Source organism: Scyliorhinus canicula, chromosome 1, assembly GCF_902713615.1.
Source record: "Scyliorhinus canicula chromosome 1, sScyCan1.1, whole genome shotgun sequence".
In the NCBI taxonomy this organism is placed as follows: Eukaryota; Metazoa; Chordata; class Chondrichthyes; order Carcharhiniformes; family Scyliorhinidae; genus Scyliorhinus; species Scyliorhinus canicula.
In genome coordinates, this window is record NC_052146.1 from 173,770,352 (window position 1) to 173,798,000 (window position 27,649).

General features: G+C 48.5%; 1 protein-coding gene across 2 annotated transcripts in view; it reads left to right on the forward strand.

Annotated features, from left to right (window-relative positions):
- The window catches only part of LOC119969352 (interphotoreceptor matrix proteoglycan 1), a 153,357-nt gene that overhangs the window by 107,750 nt on the left and 17,958 nt on the right, over nt 1–27,649 (forward strand). For both annotated transcript variants that reach the window (XM_038802884.1, XM_038802894.1), the window contains exons 11-13: nt 1,162–2,335; nt 13,907–14,541; nt 23,324–23,543. In XM_038802884.1, the coding sequence (XP_038658812.1) occupies nt 1,162–2,335; nt 13,907–14,541; nt 23,324–23,543 (2,029 nt within the window). The remainder of the gene's footprint in view (nt 1–1,161; nt 2,336–13,906; nt 14,542–23,323; nt 23,544–27,649) is intronic.

Sequence of the window (27,649 nt, forward strand, 5' to 3'; positions counted from 1 at the left end):
TCTGCACACCCTCCCCGTGTGTGCATGGGTTTCCTCTGGGTGCTCCAGTTTCCTCCCACAGTCCAAAGATATGCCGGTTGGGTGGATTGGCCAAGATAAATTGCCCTTAGTGTCCAAAATTGCCCTTAGTGTTGGGTTGGGTTATGGGGATAGGGTGGAGTTGTTGACCTTGGGTAGGGTGCTCTTTCCAAGAGCCGGTGCAGACTCGATGGGCTGAATGGTCTCCTTCTGCACTGTAAATTCTATGAAGATCAGTCAGAAAGCTATACTTTTTTTGTTATTTTGTTTTATAGTTGGATGCATAAATAGCTTTCAAATGATGAAAATGGGTTAGATATAAACTAATAATAAATGGGGGAAATAGCCCAGGGAGGAGACCTCGCCACCTCATTAGATTTGAGAGTATTGTTTTTAAAAAGATGTGCTGTGGAGTCAGACGTACTGTGATGTACCGTTTAAGTACTAGTCGCTCCATTAAAGTTCGCAACAGTTTGTACCAGCTCACCTTCCTATCAGCCCCCTTGTATAGAGAAAGACATTATAAAGATTACATGGGGCGGCACAGTAGCATAGTGGTTAGCACTGTTGCTTCATAGCACCAGGGACCAGGTTCGATTCTCGGCTTGGGTCACTGTCTGTGCGGAGTCTTCACATTCTCCCCGTGTCTGCGTGGGTTTCCTCCAGGTGCCCCAGGTTCCTCCCACAATTCCCGAAAGATGTGCTTGTTAGGTAATTTGGGCATTCTGAATTCTCCCTCAGTATGCCCGAACAGTGGCCGGAGTGTGGTGACTATGGGGTTTTCACAGTAACTTGATTGCAGTGTTAATGTAAGTCTACTTGTGACAATAATAAACATTATTATTAAAAGAACTTTACGTTAACAAATGAAGGAGGGGAAAGCAGGTTACTTGGAAAGGGTTAGGATAGGAGCCAAAGACACAACTGGAGGAGGATTTTGAAGAAAGTTGGAAATTATCATAGAATTTACAGTGCAGAAGGAGGCCATTCGGCCCATTGAGTCTGCACCGGCTCCTGGAAAGGTAGGCAGGAAGGTTGCGATGCAGGTAGATCCAGAGTTGAAGTTGAATTAAAGTAGCATAGATATGGTCTGCATCACAATGATACATTTCCCAAACATGTATCTGTTTTCTCTTTCTTCAGGACAACATTTTAAATCCATCTGCTACTGAAGGATTTGTGGCCGGCAGCTTGATAGAGAGGATTCCAACTATCCCTTATGAAGGAACACTTGGAGAAACCATTGATGAAATCATGACTGATACTTCGGCACAGAGCACTCACAGAGTTCCCATCCTAACTGTAACTACAAGTGTCCAGCCTGATCACCTATCTGTGACAGAACCTTCACTCACGGTCTCAGAGACATTCCTCTTGGAGAAAGAGACCACATCTATGCCACAGACTAGTTCTGAAAGAGACACGACTGAAAGTGGACACCAGATCAGTGACCCTGCATTTACAACCACACTTCTAATCACTAGTGAGAATATAATTGCAGGAGAGATGATCACGACCACCCCTATTTCATCTGACATAATACCGATGACCAGAGATGAGGGCATAGCTGGTGTCACCGTTTCTTCTATCGACCAACCTGAACATACAGGGGAAGCCAAAGCTATTATTACTGAAGGTGAAGGAACCATTAGTAGTACAGCGTCGTCAACTGTACAGTCTGATCACATGCAGGAAACGGAGGGATATCTTCATGAGGGAACTGAAGAGGATGTTGCTGTGGATGAGGATGTTAGTAGGACCACATCTTCTCCAACTACACAACCTGAACACGCACAAGAAACAGAGGAGGAGGTTGCTGCAGATGAAATCACTGTTAGCACCACGGTTCCTGCTCCACAACCTGAACGTGCCCCTCCAACTGAAAAGGAGCCTGAAGGTGGCTTTACTACTCCTGCCATTGCAGAGCCTCTTACTACACAACCAGCCAGGCAGAAGCTGCACTTGGATGCAAATGGTCAGCAATTAGAACAGCAACAGAGCACCACATTGCCTCTTGATGTGGAGCAAATCATTGTACATATGGATAAGGAAAACATGGAGTCAAATTTCATTGAGAAAACACAGCAGTCTGGTGGAATCATACGTACTACAATCTATCCACTTATTTTTGATCAGGAGGCAGGAGCTAATACTGAGACAGAAGCTTCCGTGGATGACGACCGGGACATCAGTACAATAATCACTCCTTCCCAGGCAACCACTAGTGACAATAGAATTGGGACAATATTTGATAAGGGAGAGAATGATATCAACACAATGGCAGCCTGGACATCCCAACCAATAAATGGGATAGAAGGTGAGTCTATTTGAAAGAACTGTCAAAGGTTCAGGGAAAAGGCAAGAACATACCTTACCATACCAAGGCCATACCAACCCTGGATTATGCCAGCCCATGGCTATACCAGGCCCGGACTATACTGGCCCAAATTCATATCAGCCCAGGACCATACCAGCCTAAAGCACATCAAGCCAGGCATATATCAGCCCAAGGGTATACTAGCCCAGGATCATATCAGCCCAGGACCATATCAGGCCAGGACTATATCAGCCCAGTATTGCACCAGCCTAGGAATATTCCAGGCAGGATTATGCCAGCCAAGGACTGTGCCAGCCCCGTGCTATACTAGCTCAGGACCAAATCAGCCTGGGACTATACCAGCCCAGGGCTACTTCATCCCAAGACCATACCAGTCCAGGACCACATCAGTACAGGACTATACCAACCCAGGCTAAATCATCCCAGGACCATACCAGTCCAGGACCATACCAAACCAGGATCATTGCACCCCAGGACTATACCAGCCCTGGATTATATCGCCCCAGGACTATCCCAACCCAGGAGAACAATGGAGGACAAAGAAATTGATTCAGACTAGGACAAAGGGATTGATTGGGAAGGGGAAGATAGAGTACGACAGTAAGCTTGTGGGAACATAAAAACTGAAAAACTGTCAAAGTTTCATCGGATTTATAGCGCAGAAGGGGGCTTTTCGGCCCATCCAGTCTGCACCGGCCCTTGGAAAGAGCACCCCATTTAAGCCCACGTCTCCACCTTATCCATCTATAAAGTCTCCACCTTATCCATCTATAAAGTCTCCACCTTATCCACTTATCCAGTAACCCCACCTAATCTTTTGGACACTAAGGGGCAATTTATCATGGCCAATCCACCTAACCTGCATATCTTTGGACTGTGGGAGGAAACCGGAGCACCCGGAGGAAACCCACGCACACACGGGGAGAAAGTACAAACTCCACACAGTCACCCGAGGCTGGAATTCAACCTTGGGACCCTGGAGCTGTGAGGCAGCAATGCTAACCACTTTGCTACCGTACCGCCCCGAGGTATGTGAAGACAAAAACATTGGGAAGGACAAATGTAGGCCCCTGACAATCAAAAACAAGGAAATTTATAATGAGGAACAAAGAAATGGCTGACCATCTAAATACAGATAACTCCTCTTTCCACATAGCGACATTTTACCTGAAATGCCGGTTTTATGGAATGAAAGTGACTAGGTTATGAACTGACAGTTGGTGCTGGCTGCTCCCCTTAGCAACATGAAATCACTTGATCGTCCCTGTTCAATGAGTTAGTACATAGACGTAGAACTTACAGTGCAGAAGTAGGCCCTTCGGCCCATCGTGTCTGGAGTTGTGGAGGAAAGAGAGAGCGGACTGTTGAGAAACACCTTCAAGTTTAACAGGAGTGTAATAGGCTAACCATATCAGTCATATTGTTGTCCATCTGAAGTCTAAACAAGCAGCCTAAGCACTGCCCATCCTGATATCATTCTCCATACCTGGCATCACGTGACAGAAGACACATCAAACTTGTTCGAGGCTCTCTCTATGTAACAGCCAATTATAATCTAGCTGGGGATACACGAGGCTGGGAAATTAACGGATCTCCATCTCACCCCGAAACAATAAAAAATAAAATACCTTTAACTGAAAGGGAGGAGGTTGGATCTCAAACCAAGACTCAATGTCACTGGTTGTACGAGCTCCATCCTCCATTACTGTTGCCACCCTGGTCCCAGGAATAAGCAACTCCCCAAGAGTTGTATTGTCGAGAGCCCTTGGGCGGGATCCTCTGATCCTGAGGCTAAGTGTTGGCGCCGTCGTAAACGCCGTTGTGAAACAGGCCCCCAGGAGCAGCGATTCCGAGCCCCTCAATCGGCCAGCATGGCACTGAAGCGACCCATGCCACTTCAGCTCCCAATACCAGCGTCAAATGGACGTCACATGCGCGCTGCGGCTGGCGCGAATGCACGCATGCGCACTGCGGCCGGCACGATTGCACGCGTGCACGGTGGCTTCCTTCTCCACGCCGGCCCCAACGCTACAGGGGCCGGCGCGGAGCAAAAGAGGCCCCCAGCCCAAGAGGCCAGCCCGCCGATCGGTAGGCCCCGATTGCGGGCCAGGCCACAGCGGAGGCCCCCCCCCCCCACCTCCTCCCCACCTGGTCGCCCCCAGAAGAATGCACGCTGAGGTCTCGCCGAGTAAGACCACACGTGGATGGCGCCGGCGGGACTTGGATTCTTTTTGCGGCCACTCGGCCCATCCAGGGCCGAGAATCGCCGGGGGAGCCGTGTAGAGTGGCCCCCAACCTGTGCTGCGCGACCACGTCGGCGCCAATGGCACCGATTCTCCGCTGTCCGGAGAATCAGCGGACCTGCGTCAGGGCGGAGTCGCCCGATTTACGCCCGGCCCGGCGATTCTGCGGCCCTGCGTGGGCTGAGAGAATCCCGCCCACTGTGTCCCACAATTTCGGCTTCATCACTTTCGAAAGCCCAGAGAATGCCGAGGCGGTGAATGCAAAATCCCTCGACGGCTGGCAGTTCCGGAGGACCACACAGAGAAAATGTCCTGGGCAGATATGATCCTTGTGCCAGAGAGGCGGCAGCTTTGGAGGACGCAGCTCCTACAACTAGTAACATTGGAGTCTTGGTCTCGTTCTGAGATCCAACCTCCTCCCTTTCAGTTAAAGGTACTTTGCTTAGAGGAGAGATGGAGATCCATTAATTTCCCAACTCCGTCTTGCCCCAGCATGATTATAATTGGTTAATGTGTCCCCATCCCTGTACCGGCAGCTGCTGATGCAGCCAGCGTAAATAACACCGGTTTTAAGGAAAATACTTTTTTATGGAATGAACTCGACCCCAACGCATTCTGCAAACACGGGACTTACCTCTGCATATTTTTTATTCTATCTTCACAAAGGAGCAAGTAAATAACATACTGGAAATGTTGGGGAACACAGGGCTTAGTGAGAGGGAGGAACTGTAGCAGATCAGTATTAGAAGGGAAATGGTGTTCAGGAAATTGATGGGATTGAAGGCCAATAAATCCACAGGGGCAGATAATCCATATCCCAGAGTACTTAAGGAAGTGGCCTTCGAAATAGTGGATGCATTAGTGGTCACTTTTGTGAGGGCCATGAAGGATCCAGCACCGGTTTGCAGAGACAAACAGGACGTTACTTTATTTACAACAATATGTGCGCAACACCAGTAGTTCACTACTGGTTCCCTCTCCAGCCGGTACCACACTGGCCAGCTCTATTTATACAGCTGCACTGTTAATTATTGCCATCCCCTCCTCCCTCATTGGGGGAGCTCATATTCCTCAAACAACAAGGGGCAACCAATTGTCCCCAGCTAATAGAATCGTGGCAGGTTATAACAGTCACCTTCCAAGATTCTATAAGCAGTTACATAGAACATAGAACAGTACAGCACAGAACAGGCCCTTCGGCCCTCAATGTTGTGCCGAGCCATGATCACCCTACTCAAACCCACGTATCCACCCCATACCCGTAACCCAACAACCCCCCCTTAACCTTACTTTTATTAGGACACTACGGGCAATTTAGCATGGCCAATCCACCTAACCCGCACATCTTTGGACTGTGGGAGGAAACCGGAGCACCCGGAGGAAACCCACGCACACAGGGGGAGGACGTGCAGACTCCACACAGACAGTGACCCAGCCGGGATTCGAACCTGGGACCCTGGAGCTGTGAAGCATTTATGCTAACCACCATGCTACCCTGCTGCCCCAGTTCCTACAGATTTGAGGGTAGCTTATGTAACCCCACTATTTAAAAAGTAGGGTAGAGCGGAAACAGGGAATTATTGATCCGTGAACCTGACGTCGGAAGTGGGGATAATGCTGGAGTCCATTTAAAAAGATTTAAAAGCAGAGCACTTGGAAAACAGTGGCAGGATTGGACAGAGCATGGATTTCCAAATGACAAATCTACTCAAATTCTTCGCAGATGTAACTAGTAGAGTTGATGAGGGGGAACTAGTGGATGCAGTTTATGTGAACTTTCAGAAGAGATTAGCTTGTAAAATTAAAGTGCATGGGATTGAGGGTAGTGTATTGAGATGGATAGAAAACTGGTTGGCAGACAGGAACAAAGAGTAGGAATAAATGGGTCTTTCCCCAAGTTTCAAGCAGTGACTAGTACGGTAGTGGGACCCCAACTATTCACAATATATATGGTCATCTGGTTTTATAGCGGCTTTGTCTTTTAATGATTTAGATGAAGGAACTAAATGTAATATCTCCTGATTTGCAGATGACACAAAGCTCGGTGGGCGGTGAGCTGTTAGGAGGATGCAGAGATGTTTCAGTGTGATTTGGACAAGCTGAGTGGGCACATGTATGGCAGGCGCAGTATAATGTGGATAAATGTGAGGTTACCCACTTTGGTATCAAAAAACAGGACGGGAGATTGATATCTGAATGGCCATAAATTAGGAGAGCAGAATGTGCAACGAGACCTGTACACTCAATCCTGTGTTTGCGGAATGTGTTGGGGTCGAGTTCATTCCATAAAAAAGTATTTTCCGGAATGTGGCGACTAGGGGCTTTTCACAGTAACTTCATTGAAGCCTACTCGTGACAATAAGCGATTTTCATTTCATTTCATTTCATGCTCTTTTTATAGAGTGAGTGCAGCGAAGGTTTACCAGACTGATTCCTGGGATGGCAGCACTGACTTGTGAGGAGAGATTAAGTTTGTTAGAATTATATTCCCTGGAGTTTAGAAGAATGAGGGGGGTCTCATAGAAACCTCTAAAATTCGAACAGGACTGGACAGGGTAGATGCAGGAAGGATGATTCCAATAGTGGAGGAGTCCAGAACGAGAGGTCGTAGCCAAAGGACACAGGATAAACCATTTAGGACTGAGGTGAGGAGAAATTTCTTCACCCAGAAAGTGGTGAGCCTGTGGAATTCATTACCACAGAAAGCAGTTGAGGCCCACATACTGAATGCTTTCAAGAAGGAGTTAGATAATGGGGGCGATTCTCCGAGCCCCACGCTGGGCCAGAGAATAGCTGCAACCGCGCCACGACACCCCAACGCCGGCGTGCGATTCTCCGAGGTGCGGAGAATTGCCGCCATTTGCGCTGGCGCGTTTGGCGCGGCGCCGGCTGCAAGCCACTGAAATCGGCGAGGCCTCCGATTATCCGGCCCGGATGGGCCGAGCGACCGCGCCGATACGACAGAGCCTGAACACCGACCCCATGTTGGGTCGGGGCCGGCCAGCCGTGGGCCAGAACCCGTCGTGCCCGGGCCCGGTTCACGCCGTCATGAAACGCGACGGCGTTCACGACAGCGCGAACGCTTGGGCCCAATATTGGAGAATCGTCCCCATAGTTCTTGGGTGTTAAAGGGATCAAAGGATATGGGGGGAAAGCGAGAACAATCTATTGAGTGAAATGATCAGCCATGATCATAGTGAATGGTGGAGAAGGCTCGAAAGGCTGGATGGCCTCCTCCAGCTCCATTTTTTTATATTTCTATGCCTACCAGTCCAGGATTTTTAAAAATTCATTTATCCAGGATATGGGCTTTGTTGGTTGTCAGCATTTTTTGCCCATCCCTAATTGCCCTTAGGAAGGTGGTGGTGAGCTGCCTTCTTGAACCGCTGCAGCCCGCGAACTATAGTTACACCCACTGTGCTGTTAGGGAGGGAATTCCAGGATGTTACCTAGCAACAGTGAAGGAACAGCGATATATTTCCAAGTCAGGATGGTGAGTGACTTGGAGGGGAACCTCTAGATGGTGAGGTTCCCAGGTATGTACTGCTCTTGCCCTTCTGGATGGTAGTGGTTGTGGGTTTGGAAGATGTTGTCTAAGGAGCATTGGTGAGTTGCTGCAGTGCACCTTATAGATGGTGCACATGGATGCCACTATTCGTCGGTCTTAGAGGGAGAGAATGTTTGTGGAAGGGATACCAATCAGTGGGCTGGTTAGTACTGATGGTTTTGAGCATCTTGAGTATTGTTGGAGCTTCACTCGTCCAGACAAGTGGGGACAATTCCATCACACTCCTGACTTGTGCCCTGTCGGTGGTGGACAGGCTTTGGGGAGTCAGAAGGTGACTTACTCACAGCAGGATTCCTGGCCTCTGACCTGCTATTGTAGCCACAGTATTTATATAGAACATAGAATCACGACAATGCAGAAGGAGGCCATTTGGCCCATCGAGTCTGCACAGACCCTCCGAAAGAATACTACCTAGGCTAATTCCCCAGCCCACTCCGCCCTATCCCCATAGCCCAACCTGCACATCCCTGGACACGAAGGGTAAATTTAGCATGATCAATCCACCTAACCTGCGTAGCTTTGGACTGTGGGAGGAATCCAGAGCACCCGGAAGAAACCCACATGGAAGGGGAGAACGTGCAAACACCAAGTCCTGAATGAACTTGGATCCCCGATGCTGTGAGACAGAAATGCTAATCACTGTGGCACCTTGCCATCCCTTGCTAGTCCAATTCAGTTTCTGCTCAATGGTAACCCCCCCCAGGATTTGAAAGTGGAGATTCAGTGGTGATAATGCCATTGAATGCCATGGGGCGATGGTCTGATTTTCTCCTATTGGAGATGGTCATTGCCTGGCACATGTGGCACAAATATTCCTTGCTACTTGTCAGCCCAATTTGGATATTTTACAGACCTTGCTGCATTTGCACGTGGACTGCTTCAATGTCTGAGGAGTTGCGAATGGTGCTGAACATTATTCAATCATCAGCGAACATCCTCACATTTGGCCTTTGGTTGGAAGATAGGTCGTTGATGAAGCAGCTGAAGATGGCCGGGCCTTGGACACTATCCTGAGGAAGATGGTTGGGCCTGAGGAACTCCTGCAGTGATGTGCCGGGACAAAGTTCATACCAGCTGGAGGCTTGATGCTTCTTCCTTCTGCGATGTTGTTCCAGGAAGTTTCGCTGATGAAATCCTATTTATACAGATCTTTCTGGCACTGATCTCATACTTCCTGTGATGTGCTCACAAGGCAGCACTAATCAATCACTGTCCTTGAGTCCCAAATGTTCAAAGAGTCGTGACTCACTCAGGGGTCGTAGTTTTCTCAGGGGCACTACACGCAGTGGTCCATGTTTAATTACTGTCTATCCGAGGCATAGCAACAGCCATTGTCCAATCAGCTCCCGTGTTCACTCCTTGGCTGCACATCCTGTTCTTCACTGCAGACCCCCGCTGTTTATGTTGCTTATGCTGATATAGAGTTAGTCTTTTAACAATCAGGCTTTGCTGGTGTCTTCATTTTGCTAGTGCCTTTACGAATACATATCAGGCCATAGCATCTCTTTTACTTGGCTACATTTCCCAGTAGGCTTAGGGCCTGGGCTACCCAGTACTGTACCATATTACATAAAACCATGCTAAAACATCATCGCATTGGCACAGGAATATTGTTATTATTCCTAGGATATGTGGGTGACTGGCAAGGCCAGCATTTAACACCTATCCATTATTCCCTTTCGAAGGTGGTGCTGAGCTGCCTATTTCAAACACTGCAGTTTATGTGCTGTAGATATACCCAAAGAGCTGTTAGGAAGGGGGTTGCAATATTTTGACACAGCAACAGTGAAAAAACACCAATATATTTCCAAGTCAGGATGGTGTGTGACTTGGAGGGGAATTTACAGGTGGTAGTGTTCCCAAGCACCTGTGCCATTAATCCTCTGGGGTGCAGAGGTTACTGGTTTAGGAGGTGCTGTTAAAGGAGCTTTAGTGGGTTGCTGCAATGCACCTTGTCGAGGGTATACACCACATCCATAGTGTGCTGATGCTGGATGGAATGGATAAATAATGTCTGTATCTATGGGCGGGATTCTCCGAACCCCCGCCGGGCCGGAGAATTGCCGGAGGGTGGCATGAATCCCACCCTGACGCTGGCTACCGGATTCTCCAGCGCCGGTTTTTCGACGGGGACGGGAATCGCATCGCACCAGTCGGGGGCCGTTGGAAGTGGCTCTGCAGGTAGCCTGCGGAGTCCTCAAGGGGCGCGGGGGATCTGGCCCCGGGGGTGCCCCCACGGTAGCCTGGCCCGCGACCGGGGCCCACTGATCCGCGGTCGGGCCTGTGCCATGGGGGCAATCCTTCCCTCCACGCCGGCCGCTGTAAACGTCTGCCATGGCCGGCACAGATAAGGACCCCCCCTGCGCATGTGCTGGGATCAGCCAGCACACGCTGGTGCTCCCGCGCATGCGCCAACTCGTGCCACCGGCAGAGGCCCTTCGGCGCTGGTTGGCGCGGCGCCAACCCCACCGGTGCCGGCCTAGTCCCTGAAGGTGCGGAGGATTCCGCACCTTCCGGGCGGCCCGACACCGGAGTGGTTCATGCCACTCCTCGGCACCGGTACGGCCCGACCCACCAGTTAGGGGAGAATCCCGGCCCTATGTATTTACATTGTGTAATTATCATGTGTCCTATGTATCTTCAGGTATGGAACGATCTGTCTGGACTGTACACCGAACAATACTTTTCACTGCAGCTCAGTACACATGACAATAAACCCAAATCCATTCCAATCCAAATGAACTCCATCCATTGGATGAATAACTGCCAATACAGTTGCTCCTTGGCCTCTTTTTTCCCCCATTGTGGATTTTCACAGTTACTTCATTGCAGTGTTAATGTAAGCCTACTTGTGACACTAATAAAGATTATTATTAAGTCAGAGTTGTGGAGGTGCTGGCCACAATCTCCAAATTCCCCCTGAGATACAGGAATGGTGGCAGAGAATTGGAGGATTCCAAATGCTGCAGCCTTATTCAAAGAAGAGTTGCAGGATAAATCTGGCAATTACAATCCACTCAATCTAACGTCACTGCTGAGAAGGTTCTTAGAAACAAATATTCCAGCGGAAAATTAAATTGACTAATAATAGAGAGCCAGCATGGGTTTACTCAGGGCAAATTGTGTCTGGTTCACTTGACTAAGATTGTTGATGAGCCAACGGAGATTTTGAAGAGGGGAGTGCAGTTGATTTTGTTCATACGGGCTTTTAAAGGTGTTTGATAAAATACCACATACTCAGCCCATTTGCAAATCTGAAGCACATGGCACAAAAAGGGGCAGTGGCACAAAGTTAGACAACAGAGAATTGTGGGGAATAACTGTTTTTGTGACAGGAACGAAGTATTCAGTGATGTTCACCTCACTTCAGTACTTGGACCACAACTGTTTATGATGTATGTTAAAGATTTTGATGTGGAGGTAGAGAGCACAATTTTGAAATTTGCAGATGACAGAAAACTTAGAAGTGCAGTAAGCAGTGAGGAAGATAGTAATAGACTTTGTGGTAGTATGACTAAAGGTACTACGGTACCTGGGAATGTGAGCTGCTATTGGTGGAGAAGGCTCGCTGCCCATTGGCCCAAGTGTTGTCTTCCCATTGGTTGAGACGAAGGTAGCTCCGCCCACGAGGCGGAGTATAAGAACCCGTGTTTCACAGCAGCCATCGTTCTTTCTGTACTCAAGCTGCTGGGCACATTTCTTGTAGATGAAAGCCTTCGATTCGGACTACTCCTTTGTTTCTGTGTTCATTGATCGCGCATCAGACTTCAAGAGGCACTTGCTGGTGTTTAGGCATGAATCTTAGACGGTGCCAGGACAGGTTATCAAAGCAATTAATAATGTATTAATAATGCTCAGGGATCCTGAGTTTTATTAACAGAGGCAAAATGCACAAAGTTCTGTTAAAGCAATATAACACATTAGTCGGGCTCTGTCTGGAATTGTTCAATTCCTCATCCCAGATGGGAATGTTTTGGAGAGGGTTAGGAAAATATTTTCTAAATTGGCTCCAGGGACAAAGGATTACAGTGTGTCGGCAGAGGAGAGAAGCTTGGGTTATTCTCTTTAAAGATTTGATTGAGGCGTTGAAAATCATCAAGGGTTTAACCAGAGTCAATAAAGATGAGGGTAAGCAACAACAAAGTCAGAGGCAACATGAAGAAAAAATATTTTTACACAATGTGTGGTTAGGATTTTGAATGCGCTGTCCAATAGGGTGGTAGTTACTTTGCAAGGAAATTGGATACATGCTTGAAGGGGGAAAAATTATAGGAATATTGGGAAAGAAGTAGCGTGGGACCAATAGATTTGCTTTCCAAAAAATTGCATGCAGACTTGATGTCCTGAATGGCGTCCTTCGGGGTGATACCATTCTGTCATTGTATGAGAAGAAGCCAGCCAGATATATAAACCCGAGTGCCCACTCAGTCTAGCTGGTGTCACTGGAGGCAAAGTTCAGATCCGGCTATCAACCCATCAGCCCCCTGCCTTCTGTGTTTGTGGGTGACTGAACAAGAAATTCTCAATATGTCTCCAGCCAAGTTGAGGGAAGTGTTCACTTTCACAGCTACCATCAACACTCGCCCACGAGGAAGAGCAGCAAGCCGGTCTTCTTTGAAGAGGCTGCAGGTATCTGTCACCAACTGACGGGAGAACTGAGCCTCCTAAAACATTGTTGGCATGACATATGAAGAGAACTAAGCCTCGTCCTGTAGGCCTGTCAGCGCTTCCTCTTGCAATCCTTTCTCTTCTCCAGTCACAGGTCACCAAATAGCTATTTGTTGCTGGCACTGTTAACCATATCGGTCATATTGTTGTTTATCCGAGGTCTAAACAAGCAGCCTAAGCACTGCCCATCCTGATGTTATTCCCGATACCACTTGACACAACAAAGTCAGCCTCCAGAAGCATCACTTTCCTGAGGGGTCTGTAAGGCTGATATCCTGCCAGTTCACCCTATTACACAGAGAATGCCTCTAACAAGTTTGATGTCTCTGCTCCCCCCCTCCCTGCTCACCACTCTCAGATCTATTCACAGCTGGTTGTTGCTGCTGCTGGTGTTCAGCATATTTGCTGAGGTCTAACCCAAGGCCTGCCTGGATCCGAGTCAGAAAACTACCAATGTGTAAACACTAACCCTGTCATGTTCTCTGACCAAAGTCCTTCCCAGCGCACGGTAAGAAAGTAGTTGGGAACTGGGAGGAAAACTGACTTTTCATAAAGCCCTATGAATTGTAATTGTGGCTTCAATGGTGAGTTTAAGGAAGTCCGGAAAGTCTGCGTAAGTGCTGGTAAATCCGAATGTCGTTTGGAATATAACGGGGCAATAACATATTTAAATTGGTGTCCTGTCTCTCCAAAAGAGGTTGCACACTCACCCAGCCAAATATGTCCATGTTAAACCCAAAAGCTGACATATTGAAGCCGGCTTGCAGACATAAATATACTTTTGGCCACTGTAACCCCACCTGCGCCTAATCCAAGTAGTTTTGCATCTTAAAATCCTCCCCCATTGTCATAATACATGTTTAACCAATCAATGTGGGATCTACGGCACTAGTTTATGCATTGCAGCTGAAGCCTGATCTGGAGATGTATGGAATTTATTGATATTCAAACCATAAATGAGCAACGTTTATTTTTGTCTATGGGTTCAGATTATAGATATGCTTGTAAACCCTAAAGGTATGAGCAGTGCATTATTAACATCACTGAATCTGAATATTCCTTCCATTTCAGAAGCTCATCTTCCACCGTCGTCAGACCAGCCTCACGACAGCACAGGAGAAACACCTGAAGAACATATTGCCGCAGCACTATTGACAAAAGAGACCTCACAGACCCCAGTGTCACCAGCAGAATCCTCAACCGAAGGAGGGCCCACTGTGCCCAAGTTCCCTACAATGTCACAGACCACTGAACCCGTCAATCCAGCATCAGCTTCTCTGGCTCTAACAGTGCCAACAGCTGCAATGCTGCCAGCCTCTGACCTGCTTCACTCTGGCACGAGTGAGATGGGAGGTGAGCCCAACACCCTTTCAGCCGTGCTGCACACAACTGCTGCTCCTCACGGCTCCGGTAATGAAGCTTCAGTCTTTGGAACAGGAGAGGAAGATGCTGGGGGTAAATTTGACATGGCGGACACCGAGAGCATGGTGAGCACAGACAGACTGGCTGGAAGTGAGAGTAGTGCCCCCTCCACCGCATCCCCTTCTCCTCTGAAACATTCAATATCAAGCTCCCTGATGCCTGCTCCATCGAAGGAACTGGTGGTTTTCTTCAGCTTACGAGTCACCAACATGTTGTTTTCTGATGACCTTTTCAATAAGAGTTCCCCGGAATACAGGACACTGGAACAGCAGTTCCTTCAAGTGGTGAGTGAATGGCTTTGCAAAGTTTGGGACCGTTTGCTCCTCCAGGGTTTTGGTTCTATTGTCACAGGGGGCAGGGGACCCATGTTATGTAACAATCGTTTAGGAATTAGGAATTTGTGACAGTGCAAAGACTAACAAAATACTCGTCATGCATAACCCTTGATGTTTATTTCTATTGTGTAATGCATAATAGGGGGAGTAAAACAGGCTGTAAAATGTGTATCATTTTTTTTTTATAAATTTAGAGTACCCAATTATTTTTTCCAATTAAGGGGCAATTTAGCGTGGCCAATCCGCCTATCTGCACATCTTTGGGTTGTGGGGGTGAAACCCACGCAAACACGGGGAGAATGTGCAAACTCCACACAGACAGTGACCCAGGGCCGGGATTCGAACCCGGGTCCTCAGCGCCGTAGGCAGCAATGCTAACCACTGCGCCATCGTGTTGCCCGTAAAATATGTGTCACATTGGCAAAAGTTAGATTAACTCTCCTCTCATGTATAAATGAAGCTTTTAATAATTCCAAAATGACCAGGTATACAAAATAGTGTCAATGTACTAGTCCTGGAACATTATATACAATCAGCGGTATCTGTAAATCAGTGAAGACAAAATAACGCAATATTACTTAGAAATTTTGGAAATGCTAAGCCTGCCTCCTTATTTTATTTTTTTTTAATGTATTTTTGTACAAACATGTATCAAAACTGGCACCAGCGAATAAGCACCACGAGAAACATACTTTCCAGCAATCAACGATACAGTCTGCACAGATTTTTCCACTTTTCCACCCTCCCTCCCCCCTTCCCCCCGCCCCCACTGCGACAAACAGTTCCTCAAACAAAGAACAAAGAACAAAGAAATGTACAGCACAGGAACAGGCCCTTCGGCCCTCCAAGCCTGCGCTGACCATGCTGCCCGTCTAAACTAAAATCTTCTACACTTCCTGGGTCCGTATTCCTCTATTCCCATCCTATTCATGTATTTGTCAAGATGCTCCTTAAACGTCACTATCGTCCCTGCTTCCACCACCTCTTCCGGCAGCGAGTTCAGGCACCCACTACCCTCTGTGTAAAAAACTTGCCTTGTACATCTCTGAACATTGTCCCTCACACCTTAAACCTATGCCCCCAAGTAATTGACCCCTCTACCCTGGGAGAAAGTCTCTGACTATCCACTCTGTCTATGCCCCTCATAATTTTGTCGACCTCTGTCAGGACGCCCCTCAACCTCCGTTGTACCACTGAGAACAAACCAAATTTGTTCAACCTCTCCTCATAGTTAATGCCCTCCATACCAGGCAACATCCTGGTAAATCTCTTCTGCACCCTCTCTAAAGCCTCCACATTCTTCTGGCAGTGTGGCGACCAGAATTGAACACTATACTTCAAGTGTGGCCTAACTAAGGTTCCATACAGCTGCAACATGACTTGCCAATTTTTATACTCAATGCCCCAGCCAATGAAGGCAAGCATGCCGTATGCCTTCTTGACTACCTTCTCCACCTGTGTTGCCCCTTTCAGTGACCTGTGGACCTGTACACCTAGATCTCTCTGGCTGTCAATACTCTTGAGGGTTCTACCATTCACTGTATATTCCCTACCTGCATTAGACCTTCCAAAATGCATTACCTCACATTTGTCCGGATTAAACTCCATCTGCCATCTCTCCGCCCAAGTCACCAAATGACCTAAATCCTGCTGTATCCTCTGACAGTCCTCATCGCTATCCGCAATTCCACCAACCTTGTGTAGTCCGCAAACTTACTAATCGACCAGTTACATTTTCCTCCAAATCATTTATATATACTACAAACAGCAAAGGTCCCAGCACTGATCCCTGCGGAACACCACTAGTCACAGCCCTCCAATCAGAAAAGCACCCTTCCATTGCTACTCTCTGCCTTCTATGACCTAGCCAGTTCTGTATCCATCGGTCACAAACATCCCCCACCTTTTCTCAAATCTCCCTGCTGAGCCCCTTAATTCATACTTTGTCTTCTCCAACCGCAGGAAGTCGTACAGGTCACCCAACCAAGCCGCTACCCCCGGTGGCGATGCCGACTGCCACTCCAGCAAAATTTGTAGCCGTGCAATCAGAGAGGCGAAGGCCATGACACTGGCCTTCCTCCTCTCCATGAACTCCGGCTACTCTGAAACCCCAAATATCGCCACCAAAGGGTCCGGGTCCACCTCCTCCTCCACTATCCTGGCTAAGACCGCGAACACTCCTGCCCAAAATCTTCCCAATTTTTCGCAACCCCAAAACATGTGCGCGTGTTTCGCTGGCCCACGCCCACACCTCTCACACTCATCTGCTACCCCCTGAAAGAACCCACTCATTCTCACCCGAGCCATATGCACCTGTGCACCACCTTAAACTATGTCAGGCTCATCCTTGCACAAGAGGTCCCGTTTACCTTTCGCAGTGCCTCACTCCATACTCCCCAACTGATCTCCCTTCCCAACTCCGCTTCCCATTTCTCCTTGATCTTCACCACCCGCTCACCTCCCTACTCCCCAGCCACTTGTATATATCCCCAATTCTTCCCTCCCCTTCCATATCCAGAAGCAGCAGTCGCTCCAGCAGGACGTATCCCGGCAATCCAGGGAACCCCCTCTAGATCTTTTGCGCAAAGTCCCTAATCTGAACTCGCTCCCCCTCAGCAGCTCTACCTGCTCCCTTAGCTGCCTCCTTATTTTAGCACCCCACAGTTTAGAGTTCCCTTATTAACCCCTTCCTCTCCTCTTGTCTCCTTTAAAGCCCTCCAACCTTTCCAAACAAACTTTGATCACCTTCGCCAATCTGTCCCTTTTTGAAATTCAGCTCTGTAAAGCACCTTGGAGCATTTCTCTGGAGTACTTTTTTAAGATTTTTAAATTAAGAGGCAATTTAGCCAATCCACCTACCCTGCACATCTTTGGGTTGTGGGGGTGAGACCCACACAGTCACGGAAAGTCACGGCAAACTCCACACGGACAGTGATGCAGGATCAAACCTGGAACCTCGGCGCCGTGAGGCAACAGTGCTAACCACTGCACCACCCTGCCACCCGCAAACCGAGTATTTATGAATCACCATGTCCCTGTAGTTTTACACCTCCAATATCATTTGGCCCCATTGTCCAAAGTGCAGTAGCTCCCTGCACATGTGGCCACCTTCTGTGAAATACTATCATAGACTTTAATGCATGGAAACAATGAGAAAATGCACTCAGAAATATCAAAAATGTATCCAGTTGTGTATTTTAGTAAGTGGGGATGTTCTAAAGTCAACCCAGGACTCAGTATACATCTGAAATGCTCCCGCAGTCTATTATTTGCCACTTGAAACTTGATTCAAAGAATTGCATTACAAAGAGAAATAAAACTGGTAACTAAAGATCTTTGGTTCCAAAATATTAAACAGCAGATAATATATTTGGGATGAAATAATATTGATGGTACAAAATGTAGAAAGCAATTTAGGTAAAATTAGCCCAATGCTTTGAACCAAAAAGAATCATTGTCAAGACATTTGTTAACAAGGCGAATGAAAGGCTTATGATTATAAATTAGACAGGTTTTATTTTAATCTGCACTAACTGGTTGTTAGTAAGGCCGTTTGCTGTGTAAATTGTGGGCAATCTAATTTCAAAAGAATATTAATGCACAATGCTGGATTCAGTAATGGTCAAAGGTATACAGAGAGGCATGGCGAAACAAACACACTTATAATGAAGCAAACGAAAATGGGAGGGGACATACACCTGGGCTGTGATTTCCTGGTCCCAGCCGCAACACGAATCAGCATGGGCGGGACTGGAAAATTTGGACAGCAGCCAAAAGTCCATTGACTTGATGAGGAATTTCCAGTACCAGCACTGGCAGGAAAAACCCACTCTGGTCATTACAATGAAGCAAGACAAATAAAATAATTGTATTTCGGTAATTTGACTTCAATTGGGATTTAGCTACAAAAGGTCAGAACAGTTAGAGACAAGGGGCGGAATTCTACCAAAATTTGGCAGTGTCAGGGTCTGACTGAAAATCAACGTGTATCTCTCCAGATGCATTGACGAGTTTCCAGAGCAGACTTTCTGCCACTTAGTGCACTGGAGGTTTGGGAGCATGGTTAACGCTATCACTCTGGAGGATCAGGGCCTGTCAAGCTGGCAAGGCAGGGTCCACAGAGATCATGGCACCCTTTAAAGATGCCGTCCGGTCCTCTGCAATGGAATTAAATTCTAACCCCCCCCCTTCCATAGCCCAAAGACACAGATAACCCCTCCGACAAGAATTGGGGGAAAAACCCCACCTCAATGACCCTACAGTCATTGAACCAAACCACCCGCACGCAAGCATCAGGGTGACCCCTCCAACCATGGATGTGTTGGGGTATTCCCCACCCTCTACCCCCATGGATGAATCAGGGGCACTCTCCAAGCCACCCCACTTCCTACCACCACAGAAGTATTGCCCCCCCCCCCCACCTCACAGGCATCAGCTCTCTCCCATCCCCCGACGCACATCAGAGGAGCCCCCACCCCCATGGGGCTCCTGAGAGGACCCACCTCTGGCACTACAAACATGGCACTGACCCTGGCATTGCCCCCTGCACAGACCAACATTTTCCCAGGCAAAGATTGGCAATGCCCTGGAACAGGTTGAAACTTGTGCTGGGGCAGTGCAGGAGGGCAGTGCCAACCTGTGCTGGGGTAGTGCCAGGGCATTCCCCCGGTGGGCATACTTACCTGGGCATCCTCAGTGGGTTACTCTCGACAATTCCCATTTTTCTATAGTTGTTACAAACCTCACCGATATGGGAGGTGTGAATATTCAGAAATGGGGGAGGGGGTTCATGTGGCTGGGATATTAAAATATATTGAAATTAAGTTCCCAGCCTTTCTGGGCAGGAGTCTGATTACATCACCATTGAGGGGCGGAGAAAATCGGAAACAACATCTCGCCGGCAACAATCTAGTTTCCCGACCCTCACGGAAATTTGGGCCCGCGTCACCCTTTACGCTGACAGTGAATGCGGGTTTAAAATCGCCCCCCCATAGAAACATAAACCATAACTCTCCATTTATTACTGGGCAGTGACATAAACTTCAGCAATCCCTCCAATCCTGACTCGCACTATTCTTGATCCACACACTGAGCGAGTTGCTGAGTTCTAAAGGCCCAAACTGCTGGACTGGGCCAATGACAGGCCATGACAGAACCAACTCAAAACAGCTGCTTGACCTCACTCTCACCAATCTACCTGTTTCAGGTACATCTGCCCTTAACAACTTTGGTACGGGAGGTTACCACACAGTCCTTGTGGATTCAAATCCCTTTTTAATCCTGAGGACACCTTGCATCCCATTGTTTGGCATTACAACCATGCTAAATGGAATGGATACTGAACAGATCTAGCAGCTTGAAACTGAACATCCACAGGGCTCTGTGGGTCATTGGCAGCAATAGAATTTCACCACAAGCTGTAACCCCCTGGCCCAGCATAGTCCTGATTCTACCAGTATCTAAAATCAAGGGCCCAACTCAGGCGCACCTAAATCTAAGTTGTCACCCTGGTGAAGATACAGCACAGAGCTACATGCATGCTAAACAGCAGAAGCAGCATGTGATTGATTGACTCAAGTGACCCCAGAATCAATAGATCAGATCAAAGATTCGCAACTTGCTCAGGTATGTCCTGCCCTCTAAAAATAGAGTATATTCCATGCAGTCAATTACCATCCCATCGATCTACTTTCATTCAGCAAAGTGATGGAAGGAGTCATCAGCAGCGCTATCAAGCAGCACTTACTCAGCAATAACTTGCTCAGTTTGGGTTCACCAGGGTCACTCAGCTCCTGACCTCATTACAGCCTTGGGTCAAACATGGACAAAAGAGCTGAATGCCAGACGTGAGGTGAGGGTGATTGCCCTTGACATCAAGACAGCATTTGACCACGTATGGCATCAAGGAACCCTAGCTAAAATGGAGTCAATAGGCACCAGTTGGAAAACTCTGATTGGAGTCATACCTGGCACAAAGGAAGATGGTTGTGGTGGTTGGAGGTCAATCATCTCAGCTCCAGGACATCACTGCAGGAGTTCCTCAGGTAGTGTCCTAGATCCAACCATCTTCAGCTGCTTCATCAATGACCTGCCTTCCACCATAAGGTCAGAAGTGGGGATGTTTGTGGATACTGCACAATGTTAAGCACCTTTGCAACTCCTCAGACAATGAAGTAGTCCATGTCCAAATGCAGCAAGACCTGGACAATATCCAGGCTCAGACTGACAAGTGGCAAGTTACATTCACGCCACTCAAGTGCCCAGCAATGACCCTCTCCTACAAGAGAGGATCTAACCACTGCCCGTTGACATTCAATGGCATTACCATCACTGAATCCCCCACAGTCAACATCCTGTGGGTTACCATTGATCAGAAACTGAACTGGACTAGCCATATTAATACTGTGGCTACCAGGGTAGGTCAAAGGCAGGAATCCTAACGCGATTAATTTATCTCCTGACCACCCCAAAGCATATCCGCCATCTACAAGTACCCTGGACAGTGCTAACCACTGTGCTACCAAATCCCAAAAGACATGCTGTTAGGTGAATTGGACATTCTGAATTCTCCCTCTGTGTACCCAAACAGGCATCGGAATGTGGCAACTAGGGAATTTTCTTTTTTTAGATATAAATTTAAAGTACCCAATCATTTGTTTTCAGATTAAGGGGCAATTTAGCGTGGCCAATCCACCTAACCAGCGCATCTTAAGCATTGTGGGGTTGAAACCCATGCAGACACTGGGAGAATGTGCAATATCCACATGGACAGTGACCTGGGGCCGGGATTCAAACCCAGGTCCTCAGTGTCGTAGTCCCAATGCCAACCATTGCGTACCGTGCCGCCCTGACTCGGGAATTTTCACAGTAACTTCATTTCAGTGTTAATGTAAGCCTACTGGTCACACTAAAAAAGATTATTAGTATTAATTGCATGGGGATTGGCTTTAAGTGGTAATTTTTAGCTTCTCGCCACGTTATTGCGTGTTTCTGATTTTGCCATTGGCTGGTTGGATCGCAAATCGATAGGCACCAGCCATGTTTCTCGATTCTGGCCTCTCCCACAACCTAACGGCCGTGCCTTGCTCTCGCTCACGTGCTTCGTAGCTGTAAATCGCACCCTATGTGAGTAAACCCTTGAAAGGAAACACCATTAATGTACAAATTACAGTTGCTATGCACAATCCAGCAACAAGCACATTTATTACTGAATAACAAGGTTTCTTCTCCAAGCAAGTCCTTTACTATGTAGGCTAATAATATGCAATTTTCTAAAGTCTCAACCAATTGTGTGTGACAGGTGTCCAGTTAGTCATTGGCGGTGCAGTTATTTTTTATATTGTTAGAAAAGTTGATCGATAAGAAAACATTAACTTCATATGATTGGCATCCCAAGTTTGAGTCCTGTGATTGCCAGCAGTTGTGTTTGATATGTTTAGCTTCTCACAATCCCATGGAGGGCAATAACAGGCCGCCTGCGAATAACCTGGCACCTGGGGCTGGATTCTCCGCCAGTGGGAGGCTCCATTTTGCCAGCAGCTCAGGGGTTTCCCGATGGCATGGGGCTGCCCCACAATGGGAATCCCCATTGACCGGCCAGCGTAACAAAGCATCCCGCTGGCGGGGTGAGACAGAAATGTGACGCGATAGAACGGAGAATCCTGCCCCAGGTGTCTGAATCTCTCTGTCAGCAAATCGGGGCCGTTGCAGGACAATTTATACAGAAACCAGTCGAGAGTAAAAAGTCGGGGGTTTCAAACAGTTAAAATAAGGATCGTGACTTACCCCCTGTTATCCTGTTGCCTCACTGCCAGGTTTTCATGTTAACCTGCTCTTTTGAGCAGGCGAGCACGACATAGAACATAGAACAGTACAGCACAGAACAGGCCCTTCGGCCCTCGATGTTGTGCCGAGCCATGATCACCCTACTCAAACCCACGTATCCACCCTATACCCGTAACCCAACAACCCCCCCTTAACCTTACTTTTTTTTTAGGACACTACGGGCAATTTAGCATGGCCAATCCACCTAACCCGCACATCTTTGGACTGTGGGAGGAAACCGGGGCACCCGGAGGAAACCCACACACACACGGGGAGGACGTGCAGACTCCGCACAGACAGTGACCCAGCCGGGAATCGAACCTGGGACCCTGGAGCTGTGAAGCATTTATGCTAACCACCTTGCTACCGTGCTGCCTCTACATGCACAGGAAGACAATGTGTCATTCAGAACTTGATGGCACTATTCGTCTGCGGCCTGAGCAGGAGAGCAGTGACAGCATCTCTATTAGGCCGCACCTTCTGTGAGTGTCAACACATCTCAGTCCAAATTCCCAATTAGAGAAGAGGACTGGGCAGGTAGAGTTTTAAAAGGTGTATTTTCGGTTTCCATGAAGGCCAGGGATTCTCCTTCATGACGCACTTGGGCCTCCCTTTCCCCAAGACCCCGCTCCCTGAAAACATGTGAAACCTCCGCTTGCTACCTGACCATCAGAGACAGTTGCTGCTGGTCTTCACCTGTGGACTCCTACTCCCCACATCCCTGCTCTTGCTCACTGGCCAGATAGACTAAGCTGAAATTTCAAATCCTGCTGGGCATGTCCTGATTTTGACATCAGCTCCATGTATTGGCTGGCATTTAAAATGGTCATTTTTCCTGCAGCAGTTCTAGTTGACTAGAGAGGGGTTTGAATTATTTGAAGGTAATGACTTTTCTTTCTCTTTATAGTTGCTGCCATACTTGCAGACCAATCTGACTGGATTTAGGCAGTTGGAGATTTTGAACTTCCGAAATGGCAGCATTGTAGTGAACAGTAAGATGAAGTTTGCCAAGTTTGTGCCATACAATGTCACCCAAGCTGTCTACTGTGTCCTGGAAGACTTCTGTAATGCAGCTGCCCAAAAAAATAACCTGGAAATCGACAAATATTCTCTTGATGTGGAACCAGGTAAATGAGCAACTATGGATTCTACTTGGTCTCTGCTGAGAGTCTGAAGTTTAAAAGGAGTCAAAAATTTGGAGAAGGCAAACAGAATGAATGTAACTTTTCTCATTCTATATAATAATAAATGACCTTTAAACGTTTATAGCCTGGAGCTTACGGTCAGCCATAAAATGTCAATCCCCACATCAACAAAAACAATCCCATCCTCCCACCAACCCCCAAACAACTGCCCGCATGTTAACATAAACAAATAACAAAAAGGAATCAGGAATCACCCATAGTCACCATTAACATATACAGTCCCCCTCCCACCGCATCCCCCCACACCCCCACTAATATTCGATATTATCCAATTCTTGAAAGTGCATAATGAATAACGCCCATGAATTGTAGAACCCCTCCATCCTTCCCCTCAGTTCAAACTTAACCTTCTCATGAGTCAAGAATTCCAACATGTCCCTCGCCACGCCAGGGCACAGGGTGGAGAGGCTGTTCTCCATCCCAACAGGATCCGCCTTCGGGCGATCAACGAGGCGAAGGCTACAACATCTGCCCCCGCACCCGTTTCCAACCCCGGCTGGTCCGACACCCGAATATGGTCTCCCGGGGACCCGGGTCCAGTTTCACGTGCACCACCTTGGAAATTACCCTAAACACCTCCTTCCAGTAAACCTCCAGCTTTCGACAGGACCAAAACATATGAATGTGATTAGCGTCCAACCCCCGCTCCCCCCCCCCCCCCCCCCCCCCCCCCCCCCCGCAACGTTCACACACATCTTCTACTCCTTCAAAGAATCAGCTCATCCTCGTCCTTGTGAGCTGTGCTCTATATATCAGTTTCAGCTGTATCGGCCCCAACCTCGTACACGAGGAGACAGCATTCACTCTCCGGAGCACCTCACACCAGAACCCCTCCCCCATACCCTCTCCCGACTCTTCCTCCTATTTTGCCTTGATCCCCTACAGCGGTGTCTTGTCCTCTTCCAAAATAGCCCCTTAAACCGCCGACACTACCCCTTCTCCAGTCCCCATGTCATCAGCACCTCCACCAGCAATGTGGAGGCCAGCTCCACCGGGAAGCTCTGTATCTCCTTCCTGGCAAAGTCTCTAATCTGCAATTCCCCCTGCTCCAGCCCATACTTCGCTCCCAGCCCCTTCAACCCTGCAAACCGACCCGCAAGAAACAAATCTTTTAGCGTCTTAATCACTTTCTCCTCCCATTTCCAAAAATTCCAGTCCCACTTCCCTGGCTCAAATCTGTGGTTCCCCTGAATCGGCATTTCCCTGGACTGCCTCCAAACGAAGAATTGGCGAAACTGCCTCCAAATTCTCAAAGCTATTATTACCCGACTCCCTGAGTATTTCCCTGGGGCCATAGGGAGCAGCGCTGTTGCTAGTGCCTTTAATCCCGACCTCCTACACAAACTCTCCTTCATTCTGACCCACTGGGAATCAACCCCTCTGACCCAGCTCCGCACCTTCCCAACATTAGCCGCCCAGTAGTAGTACATCAGGGGCAAAATTCTCCGACCCCACGCAGGGGCGGAGAATTGCCCGGGGCCGCCGAAAATCCCCCCCCCCCCCCCCCCCCCCCCCCCCCACTCCACCCCGCCGTGGCAGAAATTCTCCGCCACCAGGGAATTGGCGGGGGCGGGAATCGCGCCACGTAGAGCGGTGAGCCCCCTGCAGCGATTCTCCAGCCTGCGATGGACCGAAGTCCCGCCGCTGGGAGGCCTCTCCCGCCGCCGAGGTTTGAACCACCTCTGGTGGCGGCGGAATCAGCGGCGCGAGCGGGTCCCCGGGGTCCTGGGGGGGCGCGGGGCGATCGGACCCTGGGGGGTGCCCCCGGGAGGTGCCCCCACGGTGGCTAGGCCCACAATCGGGGCCCACCGATCGGCGGGCAGGCCAGTGCCGTGGGGGCACTCTTTCTCTTCCGCCGCCGCCACGGCCTACACCATGGCGGAGGCGGAAGAGAATCCCCCAGCGCGCATGCGCAAACTGGCGAAGGCCTTTCGGCCAGCCCCAGCGCCGGGTAGCGGGCGTCAAAGGCAGCTGGTGCCGGTTTTGGCGGCAGTCGGCATGGTGCCAACCGCTCCGGCACGGGCCTAGCCCACAAAGGTGCGGTGAATTCCGCACCTTTGGGGAGGCCCGACGCCGGAGTGGTTGGCGCCACTCTGCTACGCCGGACCCCCCGCCCCACTGGGTAGGGGAGAATCCCGCCCCAGGTTCGGAAGACCCAAACCTCTTGCCTGCCTTCCCCTCTGTAGCAGCACCTTTCTCACTCTGGCCACCTTCCCTCCCCATATGAATGAGGTAATCCTTCCCTCAATCTCCCTGAAAAAAGCCTATGGCAGGAAAATCGGCAGGCATTGGAAAATAAACAGAAATTGCCGCAATACATTCATGTTAACTGCCTGTACCCCCCCCCCCCCCCCCCCCCCCCCCACCAGTGACAGAGGGAGACCATCCCACCTTGTCATATCAGCTCTCACTCTCCCCACCAAACTAAAGATGTTGTACCTACGGAGCCCCCGCCCTACTCCCGAGCAACCTGCACCCCCAGGTATCTAAAGTGAGTCACTGCCTTACGGAATGGCAGCCCTCCCGCCCCTGCCTCCACCCCCGGCCGAGACACCACAAAATACTCACTCTTATCTAGATTTAATTTATACCCCAAGAAAGACCCTAACACCCGAAGCAGCTCCAATAATTCCCCTATCGGCACGCTCGGTTCCGACACGTATAACAACAAGTCATCGTCATACAAGGACACCCTATGCTCTATCCCCCCTGCACTAATCCTTTCCATAACCCCAAACCTCTTAACGCAATGGCCAACGGCTCAATCGCCTAGCCCACGGTGGAGAGAAAAGGGGCTCGTTTAGCACAGTGGGCTAAACAGCTGGCTTTTCATGTAGACCAAGAGCAGCAACGCGGGTTCAATTTCCGTACCGGCCTCCCCGAACAGGTGCTGGAATGTGGCGACTAGGGGCTTTTCACAGTAACTTCATTGAAGCCTACTTGTGACAATAAGTGATTCTTATATTATTATTGTTATTAAAAGTATCTCGAGCTGATGCTATTTGTGCGGACACTGCCCTCAGCTCCTTATATGGTAGCTTTACCCAGTCCACAAATCTTGAAACGCACAACCTTCTGAGGCATTTTTGTCGACAGTGATATTGCAGGGCAGAAAGGGAAGAGATTTCTAAAGATTACATTCTTGGGGACTGCAACAGCATTCCCTTTGAAGAAACAGAAATGGCAGCAGATTCTGGGTTTGCACGTTTAATTACATATGTGCAGACGGCAGGCATTTCTGTCAATTTCACAGTTGCAACAAAGGCAAATGCTGACATTCTCACTGTCAATACGACTGCACTGTCCAGGCCCATATGCAGATGGGCTGAGGTACTGCTAGTTACTACCAATTAACCTGAGTAAATATATCAATCGCTTTAACAGAAGGTGTCAGTCAAAGAATAGGGTAAGGAAATCTGTCAAATCAAGTCGAAGCGGGGCAATTTGGTCTGGGCGGTCCCTACCATAGTGTCCTGTGTGTGCATAAAGGTCACTTTAAATCTCAAAATAGAAATAGAAAGACACAAAAGTTTTTCATTTCCCACCACTGTTGTCATCACAATAAAGACATCTATAGACATGTAAACAGACCAGTTCAATATCAATGTGTCTATATAAGGGTCAGCAGCCCTCAAGAATTGCCTGCAGGGATTGAAGATTCATCTTCAGGATCCTGCAATGACCAACCCAGGAGAAAAAATAAATAAATTGCCTTTTTTTTCTATTCTTCTTTAAATGCTTTTGTAAAAATATTGGAGACAAAGGAATTGCCTGGTTGGCTAACAATTGTTGAAGATTCTGTTGCTTTCCAATTTGCATGGGTAGGCAGTGAGTATTGAGGATGGGGTTGCCAGGTGACCAATGGTGGGAATATAGGGGTGACGCTGTTAGAAGTACTACTTCATGTTGATGAGGAATATGTCCAACAAGAGTTGTTGACCGGAGCCAGCAGAGTAGTGACCTGATTATAATGAAGTCTACAACAGATGTGTGAGCATGCTCATTCATTTAAATTTTTCCCAAGAGTT